The following is an 18250-nucleotide window of genomic DNA, read 5'->3' as shown; positions in this document are numbered from 1 at the left end:
CAAAAATGATGAGAACGCTTTACAATATTTTCTCTTTCTTCGTGTGTTCTTTCTTTTCTTTCTCTTTTCTTTCTTTCATTTTTCTTTCTATCTTTTTTTGAAAAATGATGTGGACGTCTGTGCGTACAAACGTACGCCAAGCTACGCGCCTGAAAATATTTTGTATAAAATTCTATTTTATTTTGAGCATATTGAAAAATTAAACGAATAAAGGAAATAAATCTTTTTGTTAATTTATGTTTGAACATAAATCAAATTCTTACCTGTTATTGAATGCTTCATATTTGGATAAAAACATCGAAGAGGTGCTCTCTTTAAATCTACCGCCGGAAAACATGGCATTGAATATTGGAAAATGCTGGGAAAGGACAGCTTTATTAACATGAATTTTCTCATCTTCTACAACTAGAGTTACATCTGTTTCTGGAAAACCAATATTGCCAAAATCGCCCACATTTTTTCCACGTGACGGCATTTCGTATGAGAAGGATATGGAGATAACGAACAGTATTCAATCTCAACGTCCATTAAACAATATACAAAATAAGAGCAGAGCAAACACGGACCTCCGAAACATCAGAGGTGGGATCAGGTGCCATGGAGGAGTGAGCATTCCCTGCCGACCGGTCACACCCGCCGTGTGCTCGTTGTCATGATCAGGAAAAAACGGAAAAAATCCGTCGTCAATTCAGTGTATAAATAATGGACTAACAATTGGTATGAAAAACGTCATTCAGCATTTGACTCAATGATAAATTGTATTTGCTGACAAGGTCATTGTATCGACCATAGAATTTACGAAATGATGACTTTAAACGAGACTGTTGATATTCTTGTTTCATCAACTTGCTTGTCAATGATTTACCTCGTTTAAGAAATTGTTCATACGTAGAACACGCTCTTGCGTATCGAATCAACTAAGAAATGTATACTCCGTATGCAGGCGATGAAGGTATATTGCTGCATAAGTAAGGGAAGTTGACGATAGAAAAGTTAAAGTCATCACGTTTATCATATAGCTTGGTTGTTAGATTACCATAAGTGTCTTTTTCAAGTAAAATATCCAAGTATGAAGCAGAAGTGTCGGACTCTGTGGTATCTTTTATCTCAAGCTCACCAGGATATATCGTATCGACGTAGGAATAAAAATTATCATTATTAATTGACAATACGTCGTCGATATATCTAAATGTCGAGTTGAAGGCCAGAGCAAGTGTTTTCTTCTTTTCACGCATAAGATTTTGCATAAATTCTGCTTCATATGAATATAAAAATAAGTCTGCTAATAACGGAGCGCAATTTGTACCCATGGGAATTCCAATAGATTGTTGGAATACCTTTTCTCCAAAAACCCACATAGATATTGTCAATCAGAAACTCAAGCATCTTCTTGATGTCAACCTCAGAGTACTAATGTGTGCAATCAGAATCTATTTTAACGAAATAATTTTGCAAATGACCAATGACGAGGTAAGTTAATTTACGAGTTCCATTTTTGTTGAAGAAGCAGCTGTCAATGATATAAAAAAAAAACCTGGATTTTAATTTGTTGTGGGGAATTGTTGTGTATAAAGTTGAAAAGTCGTAAGTTTTTAAGCTGTTGATTTTTGTAAAGTCTTGTGATTTCAAATTGTCCAAAGTTCTTTAGAATTTATAAATACTAGTACTATACGTATCTAAAAAATAAAATTAATTAGTTTTTAACGTAAAATGATAAAAATGTTTCCGTTGTTGCTTTTTCTTAAGATTTCATGCCTGTTCAAGTCTATTCAGTTAGCTAGCTTATGAAAACTTTCCTTTTAGATTAATTAAAGCGCTTGTACATGTATATGTGCATCCTAGCGATTTGAAGATCATCATGTACAAAATTGATTCGTAGAATTTCTTTGTATTTGTTAAAAACAATTAATGGACATATATACGTTCAGATCGACTTAGAAAGGCTGTATTTCTGTTCTAAAGAAAGCTTCGGTATCCTCTCTCAGCTCACTTTCTTGATATTCCTTATGCAGGTAACAAAAGTATATTGCTTCATATGAAAGGGAAGATGAGGATTGAAAAGTTAAATTCATCGCTTATCCTTAGTATGGAAGTTATGGAAGGACATCAACTTACTTGTTATGACTTATCTGTTGTGACTTATTTATTATGAAGTTTTTGTTGCTAGTGATAACTAAGTGTAAAGTAAATATGGAAAATATAGAAGCATGACATAGATTTATAATTAAATGAAACATTTATTTCTTAGTAAACTATTTCTTGCTGAATTGTAGTAAACAAACTTGCCTGTATCATATATCCTAGGGAAAAATGATTATATTGTTATTTGTGCTATGAGCTATCTTATTTTTTTTTTATCACATGTTAATTTTACCCCAAAAGTGATGTGAGAGATGGAGGCTACTTGAAGTTTCAGAAAAGAAAAAAAAAATCAAATTTTGTATTTGACTTACAATAAGATAAAATATAAGTTATATTCATGTGTTCAAACATTATGCAAAATTGAAGTTACAAATGAAGATTAAGTAACAACTATTAAGTAACAATAAATAATATTTAGCAAATGACAATTAAGGTCATACGCAACGTAGTTTGAACTTTATTGGGTTGAAGAGTTCCACTAAAAGAAGGACGTGTGTTCAATACTTTTTATGTCTATATATGGATTTCTACACTTCTTCTAAAACAAAATTTGATTGAGAAAAATCTGGAAATTATGTTTTGTAATTTCTGTTTATTTTCCTTCAAATAATGCAAACAACATTTATTCATAATAATTAAGTCACAGCAAACAAGTTATTACAAATAAATCATAACAAGTAAGTCAATTTCCCTCCAGGGCTTATGTATCATAAAGCCTGGTTGTTAAGATTACCATTAACGCTGTTTTCTAATAAAATGCCTAATTTACTAAACAGATGTGAGGACTCTGTGGTATCTTTATTTCAAACTCACCAGGATATATCGTGTTTACATAAGAATGGAAATAGTATAATCGATCTAACAAATTATGTACTGTAACATGAAATTAAAAAAAAAGACATTATTTCAAAGTCAAAATGACACTGATATCTTTGTGCTCTACATGTACAGGATGTCCGAAAACATATGTTACACTTTTAATCATCTATAGCTTTATCAAATAAAAGCATCCACAAAGATTGAACGTGTTTATGAAAGTAGTGTATATTTACATGCTAGCGCTTAATAAAATATGGCTACGTGACAAATCTGTGTGATTCACACACTGGTCAATAACTCACACAAAACTTAAAAACATTACTTAAGTAAACCTCAATTTACTTTAAAATAGGTTAATATTCTTTCATCTTTTACTCTTAACGAGAAATACCGGTATGTAAAAGTTCAACAGTTACAAAGCTCTTCTATAAATTTCATGTAACAAATAAATTGATACATTTTGATTAAATAAATATAAAACATAAAAATCTAAAAACAGATAATTCCGACATGGTTTTGCGTAAGTTATGATAAATTTATGTTGTGATCTGCTTGAACAAGATTTATATTATCGCGTTTCATTCTATTATTCATCTCTAGAACTTGAAGTCTTTTTTCTGCTATTGCATGCTGGGTTTTTAGATCTAATTCCATAAACTTTGAAGAGATTTCTTCCATCTCCTGTGCGTCATAAAAAAGGTCTGCTGAATTGACTGTGTTATTTTGTTGACCTAATGTAAAATTTGCACTGGTCGGGGCACCAAACAAAGTCTTTCTCCTGGAAAATGTCTTTCCGTTCAGAAGATCAAAATCAATGTAGGCACAAAATTTCACTGCCGAATCTAGAAATTTCCGCAGATCATATTTTTCGGCTGCTATGATGTAATCCAAAAGTGACGTCACTGTCAGACTTGTTTTTGGTTTACACATGCTAATCATAAATTCCTCACAATCAGCGACAACGGGAGACTGGTACTCATGTGCCAATGGTAATATCTGTAATACATTGCGTTCTGAAAGGTAAGAAAAATATTAATTTCAATGAAAAAAGGGTCAACAATTTAAAGAATGACTGCGCTCTAGGATATGCGATACATGTATTTGCGCCGAAATAAACTTTCAAAACAAACATTTTTTTTAATTGTAGGAATTATTAACAGGTAATCAATTCAACAACTTCACTTAATTACAATAAATAAAAGTATGCATTCACGATGTACGATTCTGTTTTCTAAGATGGGGCCATCACAATGTCTTTATCTCCGTATGATAATGAGGACGTGCTCTTTTTTAGAGACTTTATACTTATTCATATGTTTGTCTGTTGTTTTTCTTTTAACACTAGTTGTATATTTGCATTATTAATGTAATGTTCAAAGGAGATTCATACATGTAGACAAACATGCGCTCATGGTTTAAAAAGAGAAAAACTGCTTCTTCGTACACACACACACTCTCTCTCTCTCTCTCTCTCTCTCTCTCTTTCTCTCTCTTTCTCTCTCTCTCTCTCTCTCTCTCTCTCTCTCTCTCTCTCTCTCTCTGTTGTAGCCAAGGGCTGTGACACGTTGAATATTACAATTCACTTTGTGATATCTTTCTTCGGATAATTTTGTGAAGTCTAAATTTCCTCACGTACATGACTTATAGGTAGCATGTTTTGGGCTAACGAAGACATTGTGTTCGAACACGTTAAAAAGTAAGTCATTGATCTGAAATAAACTTTACTTAAACGGATGGGTTCATACGTTTAAAACCTTTGTAAATACATGATATACTTTTGTGCCATACAGAATAAAATGGAAGATTGAAAATAGAGATCTCGTATATTTTAATACATGTCATTGTTATTGATGAAACGTATGGAGATAATGAACAGTATTCAAGATCAAACGACCAAGATCATAGGAGCTCGTACCCAATGGGTCATAATTTGGATTAGTTACAAGAGGTGCAAGGGCCTTGAATTGCTCTTCTGATAAATTATACAATCTATCACTTCTATTAGAAGCCTCCAATTCTATTAGTATCATAAGACCCAAAATGCATCAGCTGACAAGTTTGATGATATTTAGCCAGTTAAGACTGAATATATAATAATATAATTATATATAATAATAATATAATAATACATAATACATAATAATATAATTATAAAATACCATAAGAAGGTCACAGAGACCCACCTTTTGATTGAAATTTTCTGATAACTCAAGATACATTAATTGACAAAGTTTGCTGATTCTAAGCCAATAAGTACCTAAGATATTCAAAAGTAGGTAACCGTGACCTACGTCTTGGTCGACATTCTCCGATACCATGACATGCTTCAACTGACAAATTCTGATGATTCTGAGCCAATAAAAACCAGATATGATTAAATATAGCCAACAAATGTCAAAAGTAGGTCACAGTGACCTACTTTTTAGTCGACGTTCTCCAAAACCCCAAGATGCTTAAACTGACAAGGTTTAACGATTCTAAGCTAATAATTACCTAAGATATTCAAAAGTAGGTCACCATAACATACCGGTACTTCTTGGTCGACATTCTCTGATACCTTAAGGGTCCTCCACACACCCACAGGTTATGCTCTCATATTATTGAGCATTACTTTTAACGAGCATATCAACCTTTAAAACCTGTCCAGATATTAAAATGTAATTTATACTGATTTTTTAAAATAATTATTTCACAAGTTATAAGAAATTTTTTCCCGAGCATTTTCATTCCTAGCACAACAAACTTTGTCTTATCCTTTCGTATATTTTTAAGCTCACAGAATAACCATAAAAATTTATTTTTATCCATCAACATATTTTTTACAGAAATTTATTTTATTTATAAAAAGTACACAAAACTCATTTTCTCTGAAATACATTTCGAGAAAAATCAATAAGGACTCCTTTTGTGGAGAAGAAACATTAATAAATTAGATAACATCAAAAAATTGAATTAAAATTAAATGCACTGATGTATAAAAAACATTTTCAAAATCGTTGGTATCAGTTCCTTTTTGGAGTTATCTTTCCTGTTGCCCGGGACTCAAAAACTTTGGCAAGTCTCCGCCTACGTCACCATACTATATTTAGTAATTACTGGCCACTGAACTGGACAAATATAACAGAGGAAAACTAGAAACACACATTATTTTATTAATATTTATAAACAAAAATGAGATAATGTATTATTGAAACGCACAAATTAGTGTGCCGAAATTTCAACTATCAAAATAGACTCGGTTGATTAGCCTGAAAGGATAAAAACTCTCGACGAATAATCGAGTACTCGACTATCGTTCGATCATACCGACTATCGACTAGAATTTATTTAGTCGGTTATTCGTTAAGAATGTGATTCATCCAAGTAATTTTGAATTCAAGGCAATAAATTTATATTTGCCCATTTCATTTATTTACAGATCAATGTTTTCATATGTAAAATTAAGGGTATAGTTTAACTGTTCAAGGGAAATTATTTGTACGTCGATGTATGTTCGGCAAACATGTCAATTCAGGAAGAATTATATTAATTATTGGTAAATACCTATTACAAAATCGTAAATACATATAAATCGAGGTCAGTTTATATGAGAGTAATTCAACTGTGTTTTCTTTTTCTGATATTAATTTCATACAATCATTGATTGTTTGCACAAAATTTCATAATTTAAATTTACCCCAAGCTCTCGCTCTCTCTTTGTTTTTATGAGACGCACTTTTATTGTTTATCTGGCAAAGATCATTGACGGACATGTAATAATTGGCTTCAATTATGGGGTATATGTACTACCGTTATGTAAAGAAAGGACAAATACGGGCGTTTGATACCCTGCATTTAGATAAAACGTACATGTAATATATTAATTTTGAAATTAAATATATTGGATACATATTGATGTACAGTTACTTTTTATTGCACTACGCACATGTTTACAATTCAGAAATTTGTTGTACAAGTATAATGGTGATAGTGTAGGTTAAATATTGTAAACTAGTCTGTAAAAGACAAACGGTGAAACTGAATAATTAAATTAAACGAATATTCGACTATCGTTCGACTAAAACATCCGACTATTCGACTAAGATGTCCGAGTAAAATTGACATCCCTAATAAATACCCTAAACGTTTTTCGTCATTTCCACCGATACCTGTTGTTTACGAATTATTATGTAACATAATCCAAGACGTCTGTTGTTCTTTTATTTAACAAAAACCACAAATACTTTTCCATCGGTTACTACGTGATCATGCCATGTGTGCATTGTTTACAAACGGTGTTAGTTTTAATCGTTCTAACAGAAACTCGATCGAACCGGAAGTAAAAGTATTTTTTCTCTATATACGTCACAAGTCACATGGTGTGGAGGACCCTTAAGATGATTCAACTGACAAAATTTGATGATTCTGAGCCAGTAAAACCAGATATAATTAATTATAGCCATATAATGTCAAAAGTAGGTCACTGTGACCTACTTTTTGGTTGATGTTCTCCAAAAACCCTAGATGTCTAAATTGGCAAAATTGAATGATTCTAAGCTAAAAAGTACCTGAGATATTCAAAAGTAGGTCACTGCAACCTACGTTTTGATCGACATTCTCCGAAAACCAAACATGCCTCAACTGCCTAAGTTTGATTATTCTAAGCCAATACGTTCCCGAGATACTTAAATATAGCTAAATGTCGAAAGTACGTTACCGTGACCTACTTTTTGGTTGACAATCTCCAAAAACCAAGGAAGCATCAAATGACAAAGTTTGATGATTTTAGGTCAATAAGTACCCGAGATACTAAAACATAGCCACAAAACTGCAAAAGTATGTTTTAAGGTCACAAGATGCATCAACTTCAAGATTTGATGATTCTAAACCTCTCAGTGTCTCAAATAATGGGATTCAATGTTTTAAAAAGGATTAGTCATAAAGTTCAAAAAGTAGGTCATGGTGACCTACTTTTAAGTTTACGTTGTTTGAAGGCCCAAGATGCATCATCTGACAAAGTTTGATGATCATAGGCCTTAAAGTGTCCAAAATATGCCTTCAAATCAATTTGAAAGCAAATGCCCGCAAAATTTAAAAAGTAAGTCACCGTGACCTACTTTTGGGTTAACATGATGTGAAGTCCTAAGATGCACAAACTTACAAGATTTGATGATCCTAGTTCTCATAGTAAGCAAAATATAAACGTTTTTATACATTGTAAATTTAAGTCAACCTTGAAGTGACTTTTGACCACGCCCTTTGCCCCAGGGTAATTCCCCGTGCAAATTTTAAGGATTTCAATCCCTAATGGTACCAAATTCTGTACCCTTAAATGTCCATCAAGTACACAATACTTTGATATTTTATTAAAACATTTTATAGTACAAAGGATTGCCCACGAGAATTTTTCAAAAAATTCATTAATTAAGCAGTAGTCAATTAACAAAGATTGCATTGAAGTCTATGGGGAAAAGCGGTTTTTTTTCAAAATAATATTCAAATGATTTGAATATCAATAAATCCTGTGGTGGAAAGATGCATTGAAATATTATTAATAAAATGATAATTGAAAACAATTTTTTAACCAGCTAATTTTTTTAATTGATTTTTTTAATTAATTAAAAAAGGAGAGATAACTCTTACAAAAATTCAAGCTCATGAATTAGGATACATCCCACTAAACACACCTATAGTAATAAATGGGAAGTATGTCTAAATAAACTGAGTATTCAATGCCTACATATCTGTTATGTCTTCAATTTCATTGAATTTCTTCTTTTTAGGGATTGAAGACCTTAATTTTCGACATATCCTGATTCTTGTGTGTACGTTTGGTGAAAATCTGCCCGGTGGTTCTGGAGAAAAAGATTTTTTAGCAACCAGTACTTTTTGTTTTGTTTTAAATTCCTGATTATATCTCCTTTTTTAAGGGTCCCAACCCTTATTTTAGTATAATTGGTAGCCCTTAGGCCAAGGATACCCTGTGACAAATTTGACACTGATTGGCCAAGGGGTTCTTGAGTTATGGCCCATATTCTAAAAAGTTAACGCACATCGTACAAATGGCCATAGCATTAGCTCTTTGAGCGTTTGGCCCAGAAGAGCTACATTTATTTTTATCTACATTACTCAAGGATGCTTCAACATATGTTTCAGCTATTCTGACCCACTTGAGAAGATTTTTAAAAGTTTTTTCCTTAATATTTCCATGTTAAACTTTGATTCCCTATTGTGGCCCCGCCCGACCCCCGGGGGTCATGATTTTAACAATTTAATATCTACACTACCCAAGAATGCTTCCACGTAAGTTTCAGCTTTTCTGGCCCAGTGGTTCTTGAGAAAAAGATTTTTCAAGTTTTTTCCTATATATTTCAATGTAAAACTTTGATTCCCTGTTGTAACCTTGCCAAACCCCCTGGGGTCATGATTTAAACAATCAGAATCTACACTACCCCAGGATACTTCCACATAATTTTCAGCTTTTCTGGCCCAGTGGTTGTTTAGAAGAAGATCTTTAAAGATTTTTCCTATATATTTCTTTGTCAAACTTGATTCCCTATTGCAACCCTGCCAAACCCTCGGGGGTCATGATTTGTACAATTTAGAATCCACACTACCCCAGGATACTTCCACATAATTTTCAGCTTTTCTGGCCCATTGGTTCTTGAGAAGATCTTTAAAGATTTTCCTTATATATTTTTTATTCTTTCAAATAAGTTTCAACTTTTCTGGCCCAGTGGTTCTTTAGAAGATTTTTAATGAAACCATCCTATTTTTGTCTTTTCTTGATCTCCCTTTGTGAGAGGACCTGGTCCTTAATGTTAACAATTTATATTTCCTTTTACCCAAGGATGCTTTGTACCAAGTTTGGTCAAAATTGGCCCAGTGGTTCTTGAGAAGTCGAAAATGTGAAAAGTTTACAGACAGACAGACGGACGACGGACAAAATGTGATCAGAAAAGCTCACTTGAGCCTTCAGCTCAGGTGAGCTATAAACGTTAGTCAGCACTTTACTAAATGATAAATTGTATTTGCTGCCAGACAAGGTCATTTTATCGACCATAGTACTTATGAAACGAAGACTTTGAACGAGACTACTGATATTCTTGTTTCATCAACTTGTTTGTCAATAATTATACCCGCACTTTCTAAAGAAAGTTCGGGTATATTGTTGTTACTCATGTCCGTCCGTCCGTCCGTCCGTCCGTCCGTCCGTCCGTCTGTCACACTTTTCTTCCCTGAACTCCTCTTACATTTTACACAGTAGCCTAATCATCTTTTGGGAGATGGTTGGTGGTGTCATGTAGATGTGCAGTAAGGTTTCGGAATTTTGATTTTGCCCCGGGGGGTCAAATGGGGGTCGAAAAATGATGTTTTTTATGCAAAAAGCCCCGTCTTCCCTGAACTCCTCTTACATTTTACACAGTAGCCTAATCATCTTTTGGGAGATGGTTAGTGGTGTCATGTAGATGTGCAGTAAGGTTTCGGAATTTTGATTTTGCCCCGGGGGGTCAAATGGGGGTCGAAAAATGACGTTTTTTATGCAAAAAGCCCCGTCTTCCCTGAACTCCTCTTACATTTTACACAGTAGCCTAATCATCTTTTGGGAGATGGTTGGTGGTGTCATGTAGATGTGCAGTAAGGTTTCGGAATTTTGATTTTGCCCTGGGGGGTCAAATGGGGGTCGAAAAATGACGTTTTTTATGCAAAAAGCCCCGTCTTCCCTGAACTCCTCTTACATTTTACACAGTAGCCTAATCATCTTTTGGGAGATGGTTGGTGGTGTCATGTAGATGTGCAGTAAGGTTTCGGAATCTAGATTTTGCCCCGGGGGGTCAAATGGGGGTCGAAAATGACGTTTTTTATGCAAAAAGCTACCGTCTTCCCTGAACTCCTCTTACATTTTACACAGTAGCCTAATCATCTTTTCGGAGATGGTTGGTGGTGTCATGTAGATGTGCAGTAAGGTTTCGGAATTTTGATTTTGCCCCGGGGGGTCAAATGGGGGTCGCAAAATGACATTTTTTATGCAAAGAGCCCCGTCTTCCCTGAACTCCTCTTACATTTTACACAGTAGCCTAATCATCTTTTGGGAGATGGTTGGTGGTGTCATGTAGATGTGCAGTAAAGTTTCGGAATTTTGATTTTGCCCCGGGGGGTGAAATGGGGGTCGAAAAATGACGTTTTTTATGCAAAAAGCCCTGTCTTCCCTGAACTCCTCTTACATTTTACACAGTAGCCTAATCATCTTTTGGGAGATGGTTGGTGGTGTCATGTAGATGTGCAGTAAGGTTTCGGAATCTAGAATTTGCCCCCGGGGGTCAAATGGGGGTCGAAAAATGATGTTTTTTATGCAAAAAGCCCCGTCTTCCCTGAACTCCTCTTACATTTTACACAGTAGCCTAATCATCTTTTGGGAGATGGTTGATAGTGTCATGTAGATGTACAGCAGGGTTTCAGAATTTTGATTTTGCCCCGGGGGGACTAATGGGGGTCGAAAAATGATGTTTTAAAAATGTCTTAAATCATTTCTTTAAAACTAAGCGAAATACAAATTAAAAAGGATGGAGGTCAAGGTCACAGGAATGTGCAAGGTGAAGTTTTTGATGCAGTTGAGTAGCTTCATTAATACATATCAGCATATTATGTTTGATAAAAATATCTTGAATGATTTAATGAAACTGAGCTGAACACTTTTTCTAAAAAAAGAGAGGTCAAAGGAAATGTTGGGGCCAAAATGTTGTTGCAGTTGAAAAGCTTACATCAGTATGAATTTACTATTAGCATATGAAGTTTGATAAAACTATAATTAATGGTTTATTTAAAACTTAGATAAACACATATTTTAAAAAGTGAGGTCAAGGTCAAAGGAAAATTCAAGGTCAAAATAAGTTGATGTATTAATAGATCTCAGCAGTATGTATCAGCATATGGAGTTTGATAAATATATCTTGAATTGTTTATTCAAAACTGATCTAGACATTAATTTTAGAAAAGTGAAGTCAAGGTCACAGGAAAGGTCAAGGTAAAAAAGAGTGAAGCATTGTAAAGCTTACATCAGTATGTATCATCATGTGAAGTTTCATTACACAACTTGAAGGGTTTCTTTAAAATAAAGCTAAACACTAATTTAAAGAAAAGTTAAGTGAAGGTCAAAGGAAAGGTCAAAGTCAAAAAATATTGCTGCAGTTGGATATTTACATCAGTATGCATCAACATATGAACTTTGATAAAAATATCTAGAAAGTTTCTTTGAGCCCAATGGAAAGACAGATGGAAGGGTGGAGGATGGACATGACAAAACTATACATGCATTCCTAATCATGGTGTGGCATAAAAAACTTGAATCTACATTATATGAGGATGTTTCCATATATCAAGATTATACAAGCAAATTCAAAGAATTGTGGTCCTCTGCTTTCTGTGTTTTAGTGAATGGGATGCTATAATTTATGGCAGATTGTGTGTCAAATATGCACCCCTATCATATATCAATTTTTGAAAACTGGGTCAAAGGGGAAAAATCATAGCATGCTCTGAAACATTTTGTTGTACATGTCAAATATGAAATTCCTATCTCTTTTGAATCAAAAGTTGTATAAACAATATAATATTTTTGAAAAGTAGGTTAAACTTCTAGGTCAAGGTCACAGAGTCAAAAGTCATGATATATTTAGAAAAGTCTTTTCACATGTAATAAACATGTATAATTTGAATGCCCTTTCTTTTCTCTTTCAAAATGATCAATTAAAAATGTTTTTTTTTTGGAAAGTAGGTAAAACTTTAAGGTCAAGGTCTCACTTGGTTAAAAAAATCATAGTATATTTAGAAAGTTTTGTGGTAATGTACATGTGAAATATGAAAGCACTATCTCTTATTATTCAAAAGTTATGACCAAGGTTAAATTTATTGTGACAGATGCACATACTAACTGTCAATAAGATGGACAGACTGACAGACAAATGGGATTTAATGTCCCCTCCCTTTCCCCAAAATGGAGGACAATAATGCCCTTGCTGTTCTTGAGAAGAAAATTTATGATGGAAAAAATCCCCTGCATATTTCTTAACGCAAATCAATATTGTGTTTTTATGTCATTTTGTTTGTTGTTAAACATCCCTCTCAGGAATTTTTCACTCATATGGAGACACCACCACTTGAAAAATAATGAGGACAAATTAGATTTGAGGTCAACATTCATTTTAGGAGTTTTCAACCATTAAGGCGTAAAGAAATATTAACTCGATCCTTCCCCTCATCCCTTCCCAGACCCCTGTTTGTTCATGTATGCAAACTACTACTTGTTTTTACATTTAAAAAAAAATGTTTATACAAAGAGTTTAATGTGGTCCATCTCTGAATGATTTCCTAATTCTAGGAAGATAGGTTGACACGAATTCATGAATAAAATGTCAAGTAATCTTATCATTGATGCACTTTTATTTAATTTAATGCAGTCATATTGTGAACATTTCCAGCTCATTAGGAGAGTGGGGATGACCTCCAGGGGTTCATAACATTTATACCATTAAATTTACATAACATAATAACACAAGTAACAAAATTATGTATAGTCAAATGGAAAAAGTTTCCTACTATTTAGGAGTCACATGATCATTTGTCATTACAGGGACAGGGAATTGGGAGATCGCCCCCTCAACCCCCCCCCCCCCCCCCCCCTGGAATTTGCAGGACTATAATAATTATACTGGAGGAAGTAAAAATGACTTTGAATGCCCTAAGTGTCCCTCCACCCTAGAAAACAGACCCAACCATAACTTCTTCTTTTTCTTTTTTTGCTTCTCAGGAAATTCTGGTCTGGCCCTCCCCCCCCCCCCCCCGAAAAAAAACTCTGGATCTTGTAACTGAATGTAACGTTGATAACGGGGGATAACTCTTCAGAATGTGAAATTCATCTATTGTAGCATCGGATGACCTTTGATCCTTTAAACTTGAACCTAACCGTTTGCATTTCAGACTATTTTACCCAAATCTATACCAAAACTTGTACTTACCGATTGTCATTAATTAGGCCTTGTCATCTTCATGAAATATAATCCAGTTAAAGCACAAAATGAAATAATTCCTACTGACATATAGGCCTATGCAATGATGCACACTAGTAGCCTACTGCACGTGCAGTGAAATCTAAAATGATAATGCCAGTGGTAAAACTAGTACTTAAGTTGGGAACGTGACGCAAGCCCAATGTGATGCAGGTGTTCAGATACATGTATAGTGCAAGAACAAATTGAAAATTATCATTTACAAAAGATGTTTTATTTTAACTTTGCCATCTAGGCCTATTTCCAAAAACAGGCAAATAAGGTGTGTTTGTGTGTGTGTGTTGATGGGAGAGGGGTGGGGGATGACTAAATTGATTGTGTATATGGCAGCTTTCAAGAAGTTTCTGCCTAATCAAATATAAATAAACTTTGCACATTTTGAAAAATTCATCAAAAACGCTTTACACTAATTTGAATAATATTATTTTTTGTTAATCTATATTAGAAAATAGATTTAAAAAGTTCCAATTACCGTACAAGTAGAATTTTTAGCGAGGATTTAATTTTGGCATTATTAGCGAGGGTGCTGACATCGCTAAAATTGAATACCACTGAAAATTAATTGCTTATCATTTGTAAAAGCTTCTTGAATTAGCATTTTAAAATCGCTAAAATTACTTCTCGCTAAAAATAAAATACCAGATTTTAGGTAGAAATCGCTAAATTTGCGTTTCGCTAAAATTTCCACTTATACAGTATGTGCCAAAAATTTATACACCCCCCCCCCCTTTATCAAACCTAATTACATCATTAATTTAATTCTGTTGTTTAATTTCCGACTGGTAATCAATTATGAATATGAAATACCAATAAGATGGAGTCCCATGGGTCACATGGTCACTAGCTGCAGATCTGTAGCGTTATGGTTTTATATACATGTATTAGTCTTTGACCATAAAGCTACAGATCCCCATATGCAAAAAAGGTGCAATTTACGGCGCAATACGTTTTGCGCACTTCTGGGGAGAATTTCTCCACTTTCCAGCATCGGTTAATTTACTACCTTTCACTCCCTAATTCTAGGCACATTGTTTAACTAATCTGTATATTTTATCCATCTCCAATCCTTTTATAGTCGTCTCTACACGTGATAAACTCGCTTGATTAAAATTATTTGTTAGATTGCTGAAAATTCACATCAAGCGAGTTTTTTGCCTGTAGAGATGACTATAAATCATTAAATGGCTGGGAGGTGGACAAAATATACATATTGGCTACAGAATGAGTCTAAAATTAGGGAGTGAAAGGTAGTTGATTGACCAATGCTAGAAAGTGGAGAAAAACTGCCCAAGAGTGCGCAAAAAATATTGCGCCGTAAATTGCACCTTTTTTGCATATGGGGATCTGTAGCGTTATGGTCAAAGTCAAATATATAAAACCATAACGCTGCAGATCTGCAGCTACATGGTCACCTGAGCATATTATGCTCAATTTGATGAATACATGTATTATGTAAATTATTGAATTATACTGACTTTTCCCTTGGTAAAGCCCAATATGAAGAAGTGTGCATTTAGAGGCAAACACCTTAGTGCGGGTATTACTGTCTCATGACAGCATCTAGTTTAACTTGTTCAAGAAATTGTATCGAAAAAAAAAATGAGATATACAACCTATGCATGCAGGTGATGAAGGTATTATGGCTGCATACGTAAGGGAAGCTGACGATTGTTAATTAAATTTAAGTCATCACGTTTATCATAGAGGTTGGTTGTTAGATTGTCATTATCGTCTTTTCCGAAATAAAATTCCTTTCGTTCATACATTTTGTAGTTAGAGTTCACTGCGTTCGTAAAATATTTAAATCTAAAAAAAACAATTAGAGCATATAGAACATTTATGTAGGCAAGTCGTTTTAATAGAATTTGAAAAGGGGGAAGAGAAATCCTAGGATCAATGAAGTCATACAACAAAATTTTACCTGTAATTGGGTGCTTCATGTTTGGATAAAAGCATCTGAGAAACTCAACAATATCTTTAGCCTTTTTGTTATCCAAAGTTATCTCCCTTGATGTGCTTTCTTTGAAGTTACCAGAAAACATGGCAGTAAAAACCGGTGAATGCTGGGAAATTACAGCTTTGTTGACATGAATTTTCTTATCTTCAACAACTAAAGTTAGATCTGTTTCTGGAAAACCGATATCGTCGAGGTCATCCACACTTTCAGCACATAGATCAGTCATTTCATACGATGTATCTAAGTAAAGTTATAAAAATAAAATATTATTTTCCTGCATTTTTTTCAAAAAGTAAAATCCCAAGAAAAAAACTGATGTCCGCTCACTTAAATTCTGGAAAATTCTGTTCTAATAAATATGTTAAATAGGAGAGAAGAACATAGTTCATGTAAACTTCTTCCTGTTTGTTTAGTTTCTTTTTATTCTTTCGGATTATTAAATATTTAAAAGCGTTAGTTTAAACAATTGATCACGATAACTGAAGATGCACCAGAATTCTCCTCTAATATTGTAAAATACTTGCACTTCTGGATCCAGAGTTTTGACCCAAGAAGTGGACTATAATAGAAAAAAACTGTATTTCATGTATACCCGTACATTTTTATTTGCTTGATGAACGTCAAGTTCTTTTATGTATGCCGATTTTTACCCAGGGAACGATAGTCCTAGCTAGCTTGGTTTACAAATATGCACTTTTTCAACACTATAATGCCTAAGTTCTAAACAGATAAGATTGGTATCAAGTGTCAGGTAAGAAATGATTCATACATTAATATCGTTCTTTTACAATTAATCAACTTTCTATTTCATGAAAAGCCTAGTTTTGCAAGTAATATTAGCATAATAATAAAAAAATATAAAAGAACCCCACCTTTAGTTCAGAGTCGAAGTAACAGCAAATGAATGTACATTTCTATTCTGCAAGAGGTTTGTGAACCATGACGTACACCCTAGTAGCGTGATTTTCTCATCTAGATCAGGAGATCTCGTCTCAAGTGACACGTGTAACAGGAACATGTAGGTCACATGCAGCATTTTGGGAGTAAAGCTGTGTTCTTTTTTGTTTAAAAATACTTTCACAAGTACGAATGATTTTTTTTTTAAATCTATCAAATGATTTTTAAAAAATATATCCTGTATCCACCTAAAGGACTTTGAATTTTCTGTTTACTGTTATCTAATTTTTAGTTTCGAGCGAGAAATATCTGCAAGTTTCGCTGCCTTATTTTACTTCCTTACATGTATAAAGCAATCACCACGACCCATCTATTTTGCTCTGTATTTGTAATGAAAATCTCTTCAGTTGCGAAATTAATCATCGCGTATTGATTTCAAATTTACGAATTGAGAATAAAAGATGACGCGAATAATTCTTGGTTACATTTTTTGGCTTTTATTTGTATATATTACCCATTATGACTGTGTATTCATAACACTGTGAGAGAGTCTATGCCATGGAATAGATGGCGATACATGTACACTGCAACAAGCAGCGTTCGATTTAAAGAATATTGTCCACAATACAAATCTGTTAAGAAGGCATAACACAGTCCTCTGAAAAGTTCAGACGTGGGATTAGATATCTAGAAGGAGTAAGAATCCCCTGTTGACCGGTCACGCCAAACGTGAGCCTCACGTATTTGAACAATTCAAAGTCAATTTCAGTATAAAATACAAAAGTCTGATTACAATTGGAATGGAACAAGTCAGCTATAATACCACCAAATGGTAGAATATAATCGCTAACATGGTCCTTTTAACGACATATAGAAGTAATGATATACTGACTTTAAATTAGATTGACGAAATCCCTGTAACATCAACTTTTATGTCGGTACCTGTCTCGATATGAACGAGGATCGCTCTCTTGAGTTTTGAAGCATAAAATAATGGTTATAAGACCGAAACATGTAAACACGGATTTTGAATTTTCAGAAAAAATTGTTTAATTTTATATGGAAGGAAAGGAAAAATATAAGTTTTTGCAATGAATATATCCAAGTTATTAAAAGTTATTTTCACATTTGAAAATGATATATTTATTTGATACGTCAATTTGAAAGTAAAAATTGAGAAATCAATTCTAAACATTATCAAGATTAAAATTATTTCATTCTTTTAAAAAAAAAATAATAAAGAAATTTTTTTCAAAGTGAAAATAAAAATTTGAAGAGTAACCACAAGTCTCCGTTTTCATTCTTATGAAGTGTTACAAAGAAATACACCAGATAGCGAGAGTATATAAATTATCATGAAACAAATCAAATCTATTTGTATCTTCATTTT

At 33.5% G+C, this 18250-nt stretch overlaps 1 protein-coding gene across 1 annotated transcript; it reads right to left on the bottom strand.

Annotated features, from left to right (window-relative positions):
• Window positions 1-3471: 3471 nt before the first annotated feature.
• On the bottom strand, window positions 3472-16189 carry LOC134235772 (BTB and MATH domain-containing protein 38-like). The gene is made up of 2 exons (XM_062717918.1): window positions 15928-16189; window positions 3472-3974 (listed from the first exon to the last, which is right to left on the bottom strand). The coding sequence occupies exons 1-2, from the start codon at window positions 16187-16189 to the stop codon at window positions 3487-3489; spliced, it is 750 nt and encodes a 249-aa protein (XP_062573902.1). The 3' UTR covers window positions 3472-3486.
• Between the last annotated feature and the right edge of the window lie 2061 nt (window positions 16190-18250).

The sequence above is a fragment of the Saccostrea cucullata genome, unplaced genomic scaffold, assembly GCF_032062105.1.
Source record: "Saccostrea cucullata isolate Sc308-1 unplaced genomic scaffold, CSIRO_AGI_Scuc_v1 ctg3675, whole genome shotgun sequence".
NCBI classification, from domain to species: domain Eukaryota; kingdom Metazoa; phylum Mollusca; class Bivalvia; order Ostreida; family Ostreidae; genus Saccostrea; species Saccostrea cuccullata.
The sequence above is the reverse complement of the archived record's forward strand: the minus strand, read 5'-3'. Positions and strand labels throughout refer to the sequence as shown.

Excerpts from the sequence above, each read along its gene's own strand:
- LOC134235772 (XM_062717918.1), bottom strand. The coding sequence starts at position 16,189 with ATGACTGATCTATGTGCTGAAAGTGTGGATGACCTCGACGATATCGGT. Across the intron at positions 3,975-15,927 it reads CATGAAGCACCCAATTACAG|AACGCAATGTATTACAGATA; the intron begins GTAAAATTTTGT and ends CTTACCTTTCAG.